This window comes from Scyliorhinus torazame, chromosome 12, assembly GCF_047496885.1.
Source record: "Scyliorhinus torazame isolate Kashiwa2021f chromosome 12, sScyTor2.1, whole genome shotgun sequence".
Lineage (NCBI taxonomy): Eukaryota > Metazoa > Chordata > Chondrichthyes > Carcharhiniformes > Scyliorhinidae > Scyliorhinus > Scyliorhinus torazame.
Window position 1 is genome coordinate 150,161,535 of NC_092718.1, and position 18,040 is coordinate 150,179,574.

Sequence of the window (18,040 nt, forward strand, 5' to 3'; positions counted from 1 at the left end):
AAAAAAAAAAAAAAGTATTTTTACTGTGTGCATTTCTTAATACGAGTCTGCACCGGCCGCTGGAAAGAGCACCCCACCCAAGGTTAGCACCTCCACCCCATTCCCATAACCCAATAACCCCACCCAACGCTAAGGACAATTTTGGACACGAAGGGCAATTTATCATGGCCAATCCACCTAACCTGCACATCTTTGGACTTACCTGCAGAACAATCACTCACTCGCATAGGAATAGTGCCTCAGGGCAGCACGGTGGTGCAATGGGTTAGCCCTGTTGCCTCACTGCGCCGAGGTCCCAGGTTCGATCCCAGCTCTGGGTCACTGTCTGTGTGGAGTTTGCACATTCTCTCCGTGTTTGCATGGGTTTCGCCCCCACAACCCAAAGATGTGCAGGATTGACCACACTAAATTGCCCCTTAATTGGAAAAAATGAATTGGGTACTCTAAATTTATTTTAAATTAAAAAAAAAAAAAAGGAATAATGCCTCAGCAGAAACGATGCAATTAAAGAATGAATCATACAAGCTAAGCTTCCTGTCGGCAGGGACTGTGCCAACTGCCCATTCCCATTTGCTAAAGGGCCTACATTCACGACTGTGAACAGGGGCTGCCCAGTGACAGATGAAAGCTGCATTAGTCCTCACAGTTCACAACAACATAAAATGCGTTTACTTTGCAGTGGGGACTTGAAAGACAATCCATCCCTGGTTTCTGCCATTCATGCGTCAAGTAGCCCCCTTCACCTCCAGTCAGGGCACTCGTGATCATGATTTACCCACAATGCGCAATTGGCCAATATAACGTTGAAGGTGAACACCAAAATACTCCAACGCCAACACTACACATAATGTCTTCTGAAGACAATTGACGTGAAGTCACAGACTATCATATTGTGACAAGCGTAAGCGACTTTGATTGGAATGTCACTGATTAATTTCAATTTCTGATGGAAACAAAATACTCCAGATGTTGAGTAGGCCTGTGGAGAAATCAACCTATCAGGTCAATAATCTTTTGTCAGAACTGGAAGAAAGTGAGATGGAAGGGTTTAAGCAAGTGTAAGGCAAGGTCTGTGATAGGGTGAAAGGCAGGAATGAAACTGTCCCTGAAATTGCTCAGAAGCTGTTACTGTTAACTTTCTTCGGCTGTGACAAAAGGTCTTTGACCTGAAATGTTAAACTCTCCTTTTACTCTCAATAGTAGCTACCTGATCTGATTATTTCCAGCATTTTCTGTTTTCATTTCAAAGTTTCTGAACCGCTGTCCCGTGTTTGTGAATGTCTCACCTTTAACAAAGTGAGCGATTTAATGCATGCAACATATCTGCTGACTACAGCTGGTCTGCATGCTACAAGTTCTGAAAAGATTCTCAAGTCGGTTCCATTTTTAACTAACATACATCAAACAGCGCTGCAATACAAACTGCAGAAGAGGAGTCCAAACAGCCGCTTGAACTGTGTTTAATAGCCCTCCTGCTGAATACAGATTTAACAGTTGCCTGGTCAAGAGATCAACAAACACCAGACATTCTGGTCTCCTTCTCAAAGACTGAGGCAAAAAATGCATTTTGAAACTCAGCACAGAAGTGACAATTCACCAGGAAAAGTTGCACTTCACAGTGTTCGAGTCCTCAAACTTATTTAAAATCCAGGCTAGTTTATTTTCTGGACAGCCGACAGACATTGTTCCTACAGCCACAGAATGAATAGTCACATGTTTTCTAACATAGCATTCAATGTGGTTGAAAATTACACGTGGAAAATTATTAAATACTTGAATTGTATTTGTGAAAAGGGGTAGGATTCATAAGTTTGTACTTTGTCCTACTCTTCTTTTTATTTTTATTTATGTATGTATTATGAAATGTAATATTTTGTTATTTTGTCATGTTTTGAATAAAGAGATTATTGGAGATATCAGTTTCAAAGTTGTCTTGATGAATTTTATGCTGCACAGCAAATAGTGACTGCATTGATGCAAAGACACTGCTTTGTAGGTCACAAAGCCTACAGGAAGTCACAACTTCAGCATTGCTTTTGCTCTAGGTTTAACCACTGGTTTCTCAGTGAACCAAACAGAATGCGTCCAGAGCTCTGTCTTCCCTGCCTTTTAAGGATCAGGCGGCCAGTGCATAAAAGGCATACAGGCCAGGGAGAACCAGATTCCACTTGTAACCAAAGAGAAAATGCTGGAAAATCTCAGCAGGTCTGGCAGCATCTGTAGGGAGAGAAAAGAGCTAATGTTTCGAGTCCAGATGACTCTTTGTCAAAGCTATAATACAGAGAAAGTGGGAAATATATATACTGTGGAGTGAGAATGAAAGATGAGTCATAGCCACAGAAACCCAGGGAAACGGGGTGCTAATAGCCACAGAAACCAAGGTAAGAGTGCTAATGGCAATCCCCAGAAAACAAATGGTGTGAAAGGCCTAACAGCAGAGAAACTAACATTAGAGGGTAAACTGTGACAGATGTAGATGAAGGAGGGGAAGGGGGAAGCAAAGGGGAGAAACGGTAAGGGGGGGGGGGGTTAAATATATATAGAGAAAGACAAGAGAGAAAGAAATGGTAAAAAGACAGTTAAAATGAAATGGAATTGAAACAAATGGGGTGAGGTGGGATAGAGCTAATCATCTGAAGTTGTTGAATTCGATGTTGAGACCGGAAGGCTGTAGTGTGCCTAACCGGAAGATGAGATGTTGCTCCTCCAGTTTGCATTAAGCTTCACTGGAACATTGCAGCAGGCCAAAGACAGACATGTGGGCATGGGAGCAGGGTCTTGTGTTAAAATGGCAAGCAACAGGAAGGTCAGGGTCCTGAATGCGTACAGACCGAAGGTGCTCAGCAAAGCGATCACGCAGTCTGCTGTTGGTCTCTCCGATACAGAGGAGGCCACATTGGGAGCAGGGATTGCAATAGACCAGATTGAAAGAGGTGCAAGTGAAACGCTGCTTATCTTGGAATTAGTGTTTTGGGCCTGGGATGTTAAGCGTAGAAGAGGTAAAGGGGCAGGAGTTACACCTTCTGCAATTGCATGGGAAGTTGCCATGGGTGTTGGGAGAAGAGTTGGGTATGGTGGAGGAGTGGACTAGATTATCTCAGAGGTAACGGTCTCTGCAGAATGCTGACAGAGGGAGTGAAGGGAAGAGGTGTTTGGTGGTGGCAACACGCTGGAGTTGACGAAAATGGCGGAGGATTGCTTTGCATACGGAGGCTGGTAAGGAGAAATGTGAGAACGAGGGGGACTCTATCCTTGTTCTGGGAGGGGGCGCGGGAGATGGCCTGCACACTGTGGAGGACCCTGCCCACAACTGTAGGTGGGAAATCACGGTTGAGGAAGAAGGAACACATTTTCGAAGCACCATTTTGGAAAGTGGCATCATTGGAACAAATACGACGGAGGCGAAGGAGCTGAGAGATAAGGATGGAGTTTTTACAGGGTGTAGGGTGCAAAGAGCTGTAGTCCAGATAGCTGTGGGAGTCAGTGGGCTTGTAGTGGATATTAGTAGATACCACCTTTCCTTACCCTTTCTCCCCTTTGCTTCCACCTTTCCCTACCCCCATATCTACATCTGTCACAGTTTGCCCCCTAATGTTAGTTTCTCTGCTGTTTGGCCTTACACACCTTTTGTTCTCTCTGGGGACTGCCATTAGAACTCTTTCCCCATGGTTTCTGTGGCTATTAGCACCCGGTTTCCCTGGGTTTCTGTGGCTATAACTAATCTTTCATTCTCACTCCACAGTATAAATATTTCCCACTTGACAAAGGATCACCTGGACTCGAAGCGTTAGCACTTTTCTCTCCCTACATATACTGCCAGACCTGTTGAGATTTTCCAGTATTTTCTCTTTGGTTTCAGATTCCAGCATCCGCAGTTATTTGTTTTTATCCAGATTCAACTTGTAGTCTCTGCAATCTAGCTAATCATGGACAGCGAGTCTCAGACTCCCTGAGTCAGGGAGGTGGCAGAGTGAGGGGACAGCAGGAAGAGAAAATGTTGCTTCTAACTGTAATCCAGTTGTTCCATGCTGCAGGTAGGATGGGTGACCTTCAATTATTCATTAACTGAAGGGTTGCATTTGACCCAGAGGTGACCTTCCAACTACATAAAGCCTCGCCTCTCACTGAGACAGCTTACTGTGTGACATTACCAGCCTCTGCCTCAACTCAGCCTATCCACTGCCGGAAGCCCTCATCCATGACTTTGTTACCTCTGGACTTGGCTATTGCAACACATTCTGGCAGCCCTCCCGTGTTCTACTATCGGAGTACATGAACTCACCCAAGTATCAGCTGCCCAGACTATAACTCGAGCCAAGTCATGTTCACCCATCACACCTCTGCTCGGTGACCTACACCGGTTCCCGAGCTGTCTACGCTATGATTTTAAAAGTCTCATCCTTCTTTTCAAAGCCATCCATGGCCTCCCTCCCTACCTCTGTAGCTTCGTCCGTACCTACAACAAACCAAGATCTTTGCACTCCCCCAATTTCAAATTTGACTTTGTCTATATATATGTTTCTGGAACATACCTCTTCATTCACCTGAGGAAGGAGCAGTCCTCCGAAAGCTAGCGATTTGAAACAAACCTGTTGGACTTTAACCTGATGTTGTAAGACTTCTTACTGTGCTCACCCCAGTCCAACGCCGGCATCTCCACATCAAGGTTGAGAAGACATGGCCTTCATGAATAACCTCAGTTGCTGGCCTTGTTCTGCATTACAAATGACCTGTCCAGCCAACTGAACTAAACCGGCCCCCAGTAGTCCAGATACGGTTTCACCAATGCAGTGTATAAATGAAGCATAACCCCTCCACTTTTGTATTCAATTCCCCTCTCAATAAATTAACGCATTCTATTGACTTTCCTATTTACTTACTGCACCGGTACACTAGCCTTTTGAGATTCATGCACTAGGCACACCCCGATCCTTCTGTACTTCAGAGCTCTGCAACCTCTCACCGTTTAGATATAATGCTTCCCTTTTATTCTTCCTGCCAAAATGGGACAATATCACATTTTCACACATTATACTCCATTTGCCTGATCTTGGCTCACTCAGTTAAACTACCTATATCTTTTTGTAGCCTTTTCACAACTTACGATCCTACCTATCTTTGTGGCATCAGCAAATTTAGCAATCATACCTTCGGTCGCTTCATCCAAGACGTTTATATAAATTGTAAACCTTTTGAGGCCCCAGCACTGATCCCTGTGACACACCACTTGTTAGATCTTGCCAAACAGAAAAAGACCCATTTATGCCAACTCTGTTTCTTGTTAGCTAGCAAAACATCAATCCATGCCAATGCTACACCCTACACTTCGACCTTGTAGTTTCTGTAATAACGTTTGGTGTGCACCTTATCAAATGCAGTATAATAATCTAAATACAGTACATTAACCAGTCCCCCATTATCCACAGCATGTTACTTCTTCAAAAAACTCCAATAATTGGTTAAACATGACGTCCCTTTCAAAGCCATGTTTACTCTGCCTGATTACTCTGAAATTTTCCCATGGTCCTGTTATAACATTTTTAATAATGGCTAACATTTTCTCTACGACAGATGTTAAGCTAACTGGCTTATAGTTTCCTGCTTACTGTCAACCTTCCGCTTTTTGAATAAAGGAGTTACATTCACTATTTTCTAATATAATGGAACCTTCCCTGAATCTCAGCAATTTTGCAAAATTAAAACCAATGGATCAACTACCTCAATGGCCACTTATTTTAAGGCCCCAGGGTGTCTCTGAAATGGTCACCAGAGCATACTTATTTATTTCTATTTGCGCTATCAGTTCTCACGGTTTAGTTCAAAGCCTTCTCTAGTTCCATCGTTACGTGGCTCGCTAGATCACAAGTCCCAGCATGGTTCAGGTATGCTGTCCCAATGGTACAGCCCCCACTTTCCCCAGTACTGTTGCCCATGCACCATGAACTGGAATCCACTTCTTTCACACCAGTCATTGATCTATGTGCTCATCTTTCTAGTTTTATGGACCATATGCCAATTTGCACGCTGTTCAGGTAAGATTATTACCTTGAGGTTCTGTTTTTTAATTTAGTGTCCAGTTTCTCATATCTCCAAGCATAACCTCGCTCTTAGTTCTACTTATGTTGTTGGTGACTACATGGAGCACAACTGGATTCTCCCCCTCCTAATACAAATCCGTCTCCAGCCCTGAGCAAATGCCCCGAACTCTGGCACCAGCTAGAAAACACAGCCATCTGGACTCTTGCTCTTTGCTGCAGAGAACACCATCAATTTCCATTTCCACCACATTCCTTTTTCCTCCCCCCACTTGAATGGCTTTCTGTACCACAGTGCCATGGTCATCTTGCAGTACCCACAATCCAAAGAAGCTGAGAGAACCTCAAACCAATTGGACAATTGTAAAGGCTGTGGCTCATGCACTCTGGATCCCCTTACCTACCTCACTTGCAATCACACCCTCTTGTATTTGGCCAGTGACCAAATCAGAAGACCCTGTCCTGAGAGATGTGACTGCTAACTGGTACAAAGCATCCAGGTAACCTTACCCTCCCTGATGTGCTGCAGCGTCTACAGCTTGGCTGCCAGAGTCAAAGCTCCACAAGCTGCAAGCATTTACTGCAGATGTGTTACCGTGGGTCACACTGGCATTCAGGAGCTGCTACATGCTGCAACCTCGACACGTCATTGGTGTTTCCATGCTAACTACTTCATAACTTTTAATAACTACTTAATTATATTATTTACTTATTAATTTGCAATTTTTTGTATTTTATTAACTTTACCACCTGTTTGTATCATCTATTAAACCTTACAACTGGAATAAACATAAACACTCACCAAACAGCTACCTTCTTTTCCTGTAGTAAAGTAAGAACTAATATCTACACAATGAAAAATTTAGAAAAGGAAAAGGAACACCTCCTCCACCCCACTCACCAAACTCCCAGGTATGCACCCAGCTCCAAAGATGCACTCATTTGCCAAGGCTGCACTAAAGAAACCTGATTTTATAGTAAACTGAACTGGAAAACAGTTTAAACCTAGTAAACTACTTGGCTAATTAACTTCTTAGCTCTTCAGTACAGTGTGTTTATAGGATGTCTCAGGTTCATGGGAAAGCACAATATAAATGCAAATGTTTCATTATTCTTAAATAGTCAGGGTTCAAATGAACATGAGCACAGTTGCTGCCTAGCGTCCTGGCACAGGCTGCTTAACTAAATCATCTAGAGTTACCTAATCTGCTTCCCATGAATGCTGCAGTGACGTCACTTGTTACGGCTGCAGGTCTCAATTGTTTACCGATGACACAACGGCCACCATCACATACCAGCTGGGCCCGGTTTGGTGTTTGAGCAAGCCATCTTCCACCAGCTCCTTCCAGAATCTTTCGAATGTGCCTTCCTTCAAGACGATATCCACCAGGTTCAAGGCGAGGGGTGGCAGTATCTGATCTTTCTTCACAGCCTTGGCAGCAAGCTTTAGCACCTCAATTAACCTGAATTGAAAGGAAAGGTGGAGGGGAAAAAAAATTACTCACACTATGCAACACAGCCAAGCCTCAGCTGGAATAGTGTGCCCAATTCTGGGCACCACACTTTAGGATGGATATCAAGCCCGTGGAGGCAATAGAGGGTGCAGAAAAGATTCACGAGAATAGGTCCAAGGATCATAGAATTTACAGTGCAGAAGGAGGCTATTCAGCCAATCGATTCTGCACCGGCCCTTGTAAAGAGCATCCTACTTAAGCCCATACCTCCACCCTATTCCCGTAACCCAGTAAACCCACCCAACTTTTTTTGGACACTAAGGGCAATTTAGCATGGCCATTCCACTTAACCTGCAAATCTTTGGGCTTTGTGGGAGGAAAGCGGAGCATCCGGAGGAAATCCATGCAGACACGGGGAGAACGTGCAGACTTCGCACAGACAAGTGACCCAAGCCGGGAATCAAACCCAGGTCCCCGGCGCCTTGAAGCAACAGTGCTAACCACTGTGCTACTGTGCGGGAGTCCAGTTCTGCGGGCAGATTGGAGAAGATCGGCTGTTCTTCTGGGAGAAAAGATTGAGAGGAAATTTGGCAGATCGCGAAGGCGCCTGGATAGAGTAAACGGAGAAATTGTACCACTGGTGGAAAGGTCGAGAATCAGCGGACAACGATTTAAAGTAGACAGCAACGCGAAGGAAAGTGTTTTTACACAACTAGTGGTTCGGATTGTGAGTACACACAAAGCGTTCACACAAGCACACAATTGTGGCTTTCAAAAGACTTAAGAGAAACATTTGCATGGCTAGAGGAATACGGTGGGACAGTTGTTCCTAGAGAGCCAGCATGAATAGGATGGGCCGAATAGTCTCGTTCTGTGCTGTGACTTTTTTTATAATTGATCACATTTGATTTATCTTATGTTGGCTCTTGTTTTTTTCAATCTTCACTTCCATGCCCGCTCTGTATTATTCATTAAGATTTACAAAGCACTTACTTGGGAATATTTTCTGGTGTCATGATGGTCGTGGATCCAAGCAGTTTCTTCAGCGCCTTGGGTTTCAGAACGTTTGGGAAGCGTTGCAGCGCGACCAGGAGCAAATGTAACTGCTCTGGGTTGCTGAAGGCAGAGGACAAATCTGCTTTCATGGCCTCAAATAGAATCTCCTCAAAGACAGCCTCTGGAGTCTGCAGTAACACGTAGAAGGTATTCAGCGTACTATCCTGCACTATAATTCAACTTACTATTTTTGCCAATGTAACATGTTCTATCGCGATGTCAATTACTCTCTGGAAAATGGTTATACAGGGACCAACTGTTCATAAAATTTACAGTGCAAAATTGCTCCCCAGTAACATCCATGTGGCATAGAATTTATAATACAGAAACTGCCCATTCTACCCAACTACATCAGGATGTACAGGCCTCCTCCCAACCACTTCACTTAACCGAATGTACGGAAATAGTTAAAATCCAAGTTTTAAAAATATTGTAACTGCAGTTGAAATACAAGCTTGCATTTTTACATAGAATTTACAGTGCAGGAGGCCATTCGGCCCATCAAGACTGCACCGGCTCTTGGAAAGAGCACCCTACCCAAGGTCAACACCTCCACCCGATCCCCATAACCCAGTAACCCCACCCAACACTAAGGGCAATTTTGGACACTAAGGGCAACTTATCATGGCCAATCCACCTAACCTGCACATCTTTGGACTGTGGGAGGAAACCGGAACACCCGGGAGGAAACCCACGCACACACGGGGAGGATGTGCAGACTCCGCACAGACAGTGACCCAAGCCGGAATCGAACCTGGGACCCTGGAGCTGTGAAGCAATTGTGCATCCTTGTTGGGTTTAATCAGTAACACCCACTTTTGGTGAGACCACATCTGGAGTACAATGTGCACTCTTGGTCTCCTTATTTAAGGAAGGATGCAAATTATTAAAATATTAGCGAAGGTTGACTGAAATATTAACAGGATTGGGCAGGTTGTCTACTGAGGAAAGATTGGACATATTAGCCTCGTGTCCACTGGAGTTTAGAAGGGTAAGGGGCGACTTGGTTGAAATATACAAGATTCTGAGGGGTACTGACAGGGTGGATGTGGAGAGGATGTAATAATAATCTTTATTGTCACAAGTAGGCTTATATTAACACTGCAATAAAGTTACTGCGAAACGCCCCTAGTCGCCACATTCCGGCGCCTGTTCGGGTACACAGAGGGAGAATTCAGAATGTCCAAATTACGTAACAGCACATCTTTCGGGAGGAAACTTTGAATTTCGGCGGGAGCGGTGCGCAGGGGCCTTCTGGGAGGTGGTGAGTATTTACTTTAAAAACCCTTACCTTTGCAGGAGCAGCCCTTTGAATTTCGGCGGGAGCGGTGCGCAGGGGCCTTCTGGGAGGTAAGTCTGTCCTTTAAAAACACTTACCTGGTCCCGTTTTCGGTCCCTCTTTTCTGTTTTTTTTAAATATTTTAGTATTTAAGGCGGGAACAGGAAGTTCGACCCACGGACTTCTGGGAAGACCCTCACCAATAAATTCTGGTGGAGAGGAAACCCGAGACACTACACGTGTAGTGTCTCCCACGCGCCCTCCTCCTCTAACCTAATAATAAAACTCATTGGTATGAGGTAAGTACCATATTTTATTATTAACACTAAGTGATTTTTACTCATTTTTACTTTTGTACCTTTTTCAAATTGTGTGTGTGTCGGGGAGAAACTGAAGTGACATCACAGAAAAGCTGTGGCCTGAGTGGCTGGTTGGGATTCTACACTAAATTTTAAAAAAATTGAGCATTGGTAACTAATTAAACATAATTACTTAATTATAATTTAGAGGGATATCTAAGCCAGAGATCGGAGAGTATTATATTTAGCTTTCGCATTTCTATTAGAAATCTAGTGCTAGGAAACAGATAGTTAACAGTAACTTTGAAATTTTAAAAACAAATTCAAAAAAATAAAATTTTTAATTAATTAGCGCAATGTCAGTTAGAGGGGTGCTGTGCTCTGACTGTGAGATGTGGCAGGTCCGGGAGGCTTCCAGCGGCCCGGATGGCTTCATCTGCAGAAAGTGCACGCAACTGGAGCTCCTCACAGACCGCATGGTTCGGTTGGAGCAGCAATTGGATGCACTTAGGAGCATGCAGGTGGCGGAAAGCGTCATAGATCGCAGTTATGTAAATGTGGTCACACCCAAGGTGCAGGCAGAGAAATGGGTGACCACCAGAAAGGGCAGGCAGTCAGTGCAGGAATCCCCTGTGGTTGTCCCCCTCTCGAACAGATATACCCTTTTGGATACTGTCGGGGGGGAAAGCCTATCAGGAGAAAACAGCAGCAGCCAGAGCAGTGGCACCACGGCTGGCTCTGATGTTCAGAAGGGCGGGTCAAAGCGCAGAAGAGTAATAGTAATAGGGGACTCTATAGTCAGGGGCACAGATAGGCGCTTCTGTGGACGTGAAAGAGACTCCAGAATGGTATGTTGCATCCATGGTGCCAGGGTCCAGGATGTCTCCGAACGGGTAGAGGGCATCCTGAAGGGGGAGGGCAAACAGGCAGAGGTCGTTGTACATATTGGTACAACGACATAGGCAGGTAGGGGCATGAGGTCCTGCAGCAGGAGTTCAGGGAGCTAGGCAGAAAGTTAAAAGACAGGACCTAGAGGGTTGTAATCTCGGGATTACTCCCTGTGCCACGTGCCAGTGAGGCTAGAAGTAGGAAGATAGAGCAGCTAAACACGTGGCTAAACAGCTGGTGTAGGAGGGAGGGTTTCCATTATCTGGACCACTGGGAGCTCTTCCGGGGCAGGTGTGACCTTATCTATCTATAAGAAGGACGGGTTGCATCTAAATCGGAGAGGCATAAATATCCTGGCCGCGAGGTTTGCTAGTGTCACACGGGAGGGTTTAAACTAGTATGGCAGGGGGGTGGGCACGGGAGCAATAGGTCAGGAGGTGAGAGTATTGAGGGAGAACTAGGGAATAGGGACAGTGTGGCTCTGAGGCAGTGCAGACAGGGAGAAGTTGCTGAACACAGCGGGTCTGGTGGCCTGAAGTGCATATGTTTTAATGCAAGAAGTATTACGGGTAAGGCAGATGAACTTAGTTCCAAGTACTAATCCAAGCTCTATGATGTTGTTGCCATTACAGAGACCTGGTTGAGGGAAGGGCAGGATTGGCAGCTAAACGTTCCAGGATTTAGATGTTTCAGGCGGGATAGAGGGGGATGTAAAAGGGGAGGCGGAGTTGCGCTACTGGTTTGGGAGAATATCACAGCTGTACTGCGAGAGGACACCTCAGAGGGCAGTGAGGCTATATGGGTAGAGATCAGGAATAAGAAGGGTGCAGTCACAATGTTGGGGGTTTACTACAGGCCTCCCAACAGCCAGCAGGAGATAGAGGAGCAGATAGGTAGACAGATTTTGGAAAAGAGTAAAAACAACAGGGTTGTGGTGATGGGAGACTTCAACTTCCCCAATATTGACTGGGACTCACTTAGTGCCAGGGGCTTAGACGGGGCGGAGTTTGTAAGGAGCATCCAGGAGGGCTTCTTAAAACAATATGTAGACAGTCCAACTAGGGAAGGGGCGGTACTGGACCTGGTATTGGGGAATGAGCCCGGCCAGGTGGTAGATGTTTCAGTCGGGGAGCATTTCGGTAACAGTGACCACAATTCAGTAAGTTTTAAAGTACTGGTGGACAAGGATAAGAGTGGTCCTAGGATGAATGTGCTAAATTGGGGGAAGGCTAATTATAACAATATTAGGCGGGAACTGAAGAACATAGATTGGGGGCGGATGTTTGAGGGCAAATCAACATCTGACATGTGGGAGGCTTTCAAGTGGCAGTTGAAAGGAATTCAGGACCGGCATGTTCCTGTGAGGAAGAAGGATAAATACGGCAATTTTCAGGAACCTTGGATGACGAGAGATATTGTAGGCCTCGTCAAAAAGAAAAAGGAGGCATTTGTCAGGGCTAAAAGGCTGGGAACAGACGAAGCCTGCGTGGAATATAAGGAAAGTAGGAAGGAACTTAAGCAAGGAGTCAGGAGGGCTAGAAGGGGTCACGAAAAGTCATTGGCAAATAGGGTTAAGGAAAATCCCAAGGCTTTTTACACGTACATAAAAAGCAAGAGGGTAGCCAGGGAAAGGGTTGGCCCACTGAAGGATAGGCAAGGGAATCTATGTGTGGAGCCAGAGGAAATGGGCGAGGTACTAAATGAATACTTTGCATCAGTATTCACCAAAGAGAAGAAATTGGTAGATGTTGAGTCTGGAGAAGGGTGTGTAGATAGCCTGGGTCACATTGAGATCCAAAAAGACGATGTGTTGGGTGGCTTAAAAAATATTAAGGTAGATAAGTCCCCAGGGCCTGATGGGATCTACCCCAGAATACTGAAGGAGGCTGGAGAGGAAATTGCTGAGGCCTTGACAGAAATCTTTGGATCCTCGCTGTCTTCAGGGGATGCCCCGGAGGACTGGAGAATAGCCAATGTTGTTCCTCTGTTTAAGAAGGGTAGCAAGGATAATCCCGGGAACTACAGGCCGGTGAGCCTTACTTCAGTGGTAGGGAAATTACTGGAGAGAATTCTTCGAGACAGGATCTACTCCCATTTGGAAGCAAATGGACGTATTAGTGAGAGGCAGCACGGTTTTGTGAAGGGGAGGTCGTGCCTCACTAACTTGATAGAGTTTTTCGAGGGGGTCACTAAGATGATTGATGCAGGTAGGGCAGTGGATATTGTCTATATGGACTTCAGTAAGGCCTTTGACAAGGTCCCTCATGGTAGACTAGTACAAAAGGTGAAGTCACACGGGATCAGGGGTGAGCTGGCAAGGTGGATACAGAACTGGCTAGGCCATAGAAGGCAGAGAGTAGCAATGGAAGGATGCTTTTCTCATTGGAGGGCTGTGACCAGTGGTGTTCCACAGGGATCAGTGCTGGACCTTTGCTCTTTGTAGTATATATAAATGATTTGGAGGAAAATGTAACTGGTCTGATTAGTAAGTTTGCAGACGACACAAAGGTTGGTGGAATTGCGGATAGCGATGAGGACTGTCGGAGGATACAGCAGGATTTAGATTGTTTGGAGACTTGGGCGGAGAGATGGCAGATGGAGTTTAATCCGGACAAATGTGAGGTAATGCATTTTGGAAGGTCTAATGCAGGTAGGGAATATACAGTGAATGGTAGAACCCTCAAGAGTATTGAAAGTCAAAGAGATCTAGGAGTACAGGTCCACAGGTCATTGAAAGGGGCAACACAGGTGGAGAAGGTAGTCAAGAAGGCATACGGCATGCTTGCCTTCATTGGCCGGGGCATTGAGTATAAGAATTGGCAAGTCATGTTGCAGCTGTATAGAACCTTAGTTAGGCTTGGAGTATAGTGTTCAATTCTGGTCGCCACACTACCAGAAGGATGTGGAGGCTTTAGAGAGGGTGCAGAAGAGATTTACCAGAATGTTGCCTGGTATGGAGGGCATTAGCTATGAGGAGCGGTTGAATAAACTCGGTTTGTTCTCATTGGAACGAAGGAGGTTGAGGGGAGACCTGATAGAGGTATACAAAATTATGAGGGGCATAGACAGAGTGGATAGTCAGAGGCTTTTCCCCAGGGTAGAGGGGTCAATTACTAGGGGGCATAGGTTTAAGGTGAGAGGGGCAAGGTTTAGAGTAGATGTACGAGGCAAGTTTTTTTTACGCAGAGGGTAGTGGGTGCCTGGAACTCGCTACCGGAGGAGGTGGTGGAAGCAGGGACGATAGTGACATTTAAGGGGCATCTTGACAAATACATGAATAGGATGGGAATAGAGGGATACGGACCCAGGAAGTGTAGAAGATTGTAGTTAATCGGGCAGCATGGTCGGCACGGGCTTGGAGGGCCGAAGGGCCTGTTCCTGTGCTGTACATTTCTTTGTTCTTTGAAACCGGAGCACCCGGAGGAAACCCACGCAGACACGGGGAGAACGTGCAGACTCCGCACAGACAGTGACCCAGCCAGGAATCGAACCTCGGACCCTGGCACTGTCAAGCCATAGTACTAACCACTATGTTGTCGGCGAATCTAGCACGAGGGAATCAGTGCTTAAAAATAAGGGGTCATCCATTTAAGACAGAGATGAGAAATCGTTTCTCTGAAGGTGGCAAGCCTTTGAAATAGGAGTGCAAGATTATCTGAACAGCTATAGGTTGAGAGAGGGAATGTGCAACGAGACCTGGGTGTCCTCATACACCAGTCGCTGAAAGTAAGCATGCAGGTGCAGCAGGCGGTAAAGAGAGCAAATGGTATATTGGCCTTCATAGAGAGGATTCGAGCACAGGAGCAGGGATGTCTTGCTACAACTATACAGGGCCTTGGTGAGACCACACCTTGAATATTGTGTGCAGTTTTGGTCTCCTTATCCGAGGAAGGATATTCTTGTTATAGATGTTAGTTTAGGGCTGCTGTTGAGTAAAGAGTTCTGCTTCTTTCCCAAACACCTTCATTTTTCCTTGAACACACTCCATACAAAACTCCACCCCAAGTCCCACCTGCACTCCTTTACATATATGTCAATTACACTTAACATCAGTTTGATATGTAATTGGAACGTCTCTTAACCCATTCCTAACAATAGAGTGAGTGCAGCGAATGTTTACCGGACTGATTCCTGGGATGGAGGGACTGACGAGATTGAGTCGGTTAGGATTATATTCGCTGGAGTTGAGAAGAATGAAGGGGGATCACACAGAAACCTATAAAATTCTAACAGGACTAGACAGGGTAGATGACTAGGCAGGGTAGATGCAGGAAGGACGTTCCCAATGGCGTGGGAGTCCAGAGCCAGGGGTCACAGTCTAAGGGTACGGGGTAGACCATTTAGGATTGAGATGAGCAGAAATTTCTTCTCCCAGTGAGCGGCCAGCCTGTGGAATTCGCTGCCAGAGGAGCGAATTGAGACCAAAACATTGTATGTTTTCAAGGAGTTAAATATAGCTCTTGGGGTTAAAGGGATCAAAGGATATGGGGGAAAATCGGGAACAAGTTAGATGTTGGATGATCAACCATGATCATAATGAATGGCGGAGCAGGTTCGAAGGGCTGAATAGCCAATTGCTGCTTCTATTTTCTATGTTCCTCAAAAGACACTGGAAGCAGAGTCTTTGAATATTTTAAAGGCATAGCTGGATAGATTGTTGTTAAACAAAGGGTGGTTAGGCAGGAGGTTAGTCAGGTGAGCTTTACTGAATGGCTCAGCAGGCTCGAAGGACTGAGTGGCATACTCTAGGTCCTCGTTCGAATGTTAGACTGAAAAGCTCTCCATATTTACCTCAACCAACTTCATTAAAATTTTAACGAGCTCTTCTAGGCCACCTCTCAGTCTTTTCACTTTGAGAAGACTGACACCAGCCTGTTCAGCATTCTTTTAAAAACAAAAATTTAGAGTACCCAATTCGTTTTTTCCAATTAAGGGGCAATTTAGCGTGGCCAATCCACCTACCCTGCACATCTTTGGGTTGTGGGGGCGAAACCCACGCAAACACAGGGAGAATGTGCAAACTCCACACGGACAGCGAACCAGAGCCGGGACCGAACCTGGGACCTCGGCGCCTTGAGGCAGCAGTGCTAACCACTGCTCCACCGTGCTGCCCCTGTTCAGCATTCTTGATAGTTCTGCTATCATTTTAGAAAATGTTTTTGCACCTTTTCCACTGCCGCTGATCATTATTTGTGTAGCACATATGGGAATAACCATTTGAATACAAAGAGCATTGCAACCAAACAACTATCCAAAATGGTTTACTGGAGAGAAACTAGTCACTGGACTCTAGGCTGCTTTTGACTCTTCCTAACCTAGGGAAATGGAGAGCAATAACAATACTCCGAATACTACTGGCTGTGATCAGTTATCTCCATATGGACTATGCACACAACCTAACTATTTCTAGTCTGTTGGCCTCAGCTACAACATTGGACTAACTTAGAACGTTGGGCATGCACAAGTTGTTTCTAGAAACAAATGCTAAAATAAGCCAATGCCTCCAAATATGCAGCCTGCCTAGAGGATGTCTTGCTGTTCGGACTTCCATTTTTGTATTAAGTGGCAAGCAAAGCAGATTAGAATAAATTACTGAACTAGGCAGTGCAATAGAGCTGAAAGAACAATTAATAATATACAGATTAGAGCCATGGATGCTCATTCATACCATTTGCTCTGTCGTCAAATTATGCCTTATCTCATTACTAGGTTAACTGTCGTCACACTGTTGTGATTTGCTCCCCTTTACTCCATGTACTCAAGGAACCCCTCAGACCTCCTCCATCATTTTAAAAACGTCACTTAGGTTTCTGCTCAACTATCTAAACGGCAAGGAATAGAAGTCAAGTCGAAGCAATCTGTCCTCTCAATTTAACCCTTTAGCCCTGCTCTCATTTTGGTGAATCTGCATTGTAACACCTCCAAGGTCAACATGTTCGCTCTGAAATACAGTGACCAAGACTGAAAACAGTGTTCCAGGTGGGGTACAACTGAAGCTTCACTTAATCAATATTGTATTTCAGCCTCCTTAGGATAAAGGCCCACATTCCAAGAGCTGTTTTTGTTACCTTTAAGTGACTTTTGGACACTCAAAACTCTCCACTTTTCCACAGCTCCAAGACTCCAACATGAATATTTTGATTTGTCTTTCTTGGATTCAAATAGGATTCATGCTCACCTACACTGAACTCCATGTACAATAGTTTTGCCAACTCATTTCATCTGTCCATTCGTTTCTAACCTTTACATCCTACCCACACATCTTACTATGCCTCTTAACTTGGTGCCGTCAGTGAACTTGGGTATACACTCCCTATTTCTCCATCCACATCACTAATATCAATGGGGAAAAGCTGAGATCATAGTGCAAATGGCCGAGAACACCGCTGGTCTCATCCCACAGGAGGGCATTCCCACTATCCCATATCTGCTCCACATCTCCGACCTAATCAATTACCATCCCACACATGTTAGCTTTTCTTTTTGGGAAGAATCCCTTGTGGGGAACCTTGATGTATGTAGAGGCAATGTCTGTGGACGTTCTCTTTGCAAACAATTCAAGCAATTGTCAAGGTGTGACCTATCCATCACAATTAGTCTGATTCTGAGCAGCTCTTACAAAGACATTCATTTACAAACTGAGCTACTTGGGGGCTTAAAAACCCCACATTTAACTGATATAACCTAGAGCCTCACCTCAGACAGGATGTCCACAATAGTTTTCCTTGGCAGATTCGAGAGGTGTTGCTTAAAATGACTGAGTTGCTGCAGCAGTTGGATCGACTGTAGTAATATATTTGGCTCCTAACAACAAGCAATTTTGAAATGTTTAAATTTTTTGCACTATTGAACTAAATTGAAATGTCCAACACATTGTTAGAGTCCCAAAACAAAAGAAGCACAAGCCACTCTATCACACAGGCTACAACTGGTGCCACTGACACACACACTTCTGAAAGCATTGACACTAAATTCCCTCACTTCTTCAGCAAAATAGTAAAAATTGGTAGGCCCGGAATATGTTGCTTT

The 18,040-nt window shown here is 45.0% G+C and overlaps 1 protein-coding gene across 2 annotated transcripts in view; it reads right to left on the reverse strand.

Annotated features, from left to right (window-relative positions):
- The window catches only part of mybbp1a (MYB binding protein (P160) 1a), a 134,607-nt gene that overhangs the window by 106,882 nt on the left and 9,685 nt on the right, over nt 1–18,040 (reverse strand). For both annotated transcript variants that reach the window (XM_072469172.1, XM_072469173.1), the window contains 3 exons: nt 17,708–17,815; nt 8,483–8,673; nt 7,331–7,498 (listed from right to left, as the gene is read on the reverse strand). In XM_072469172.1, the coding sequence (XP_072325273.1) occupies nt 7,331–7,498; nt 8,483–8,673; nt 17,708–17,815 (467 nt within the window). The remainder of the gene's footprint in view (nt 1–7,330; nt 7,499–8,482; nt 8,674–17,707; nt 17,816–18,040) is intronic.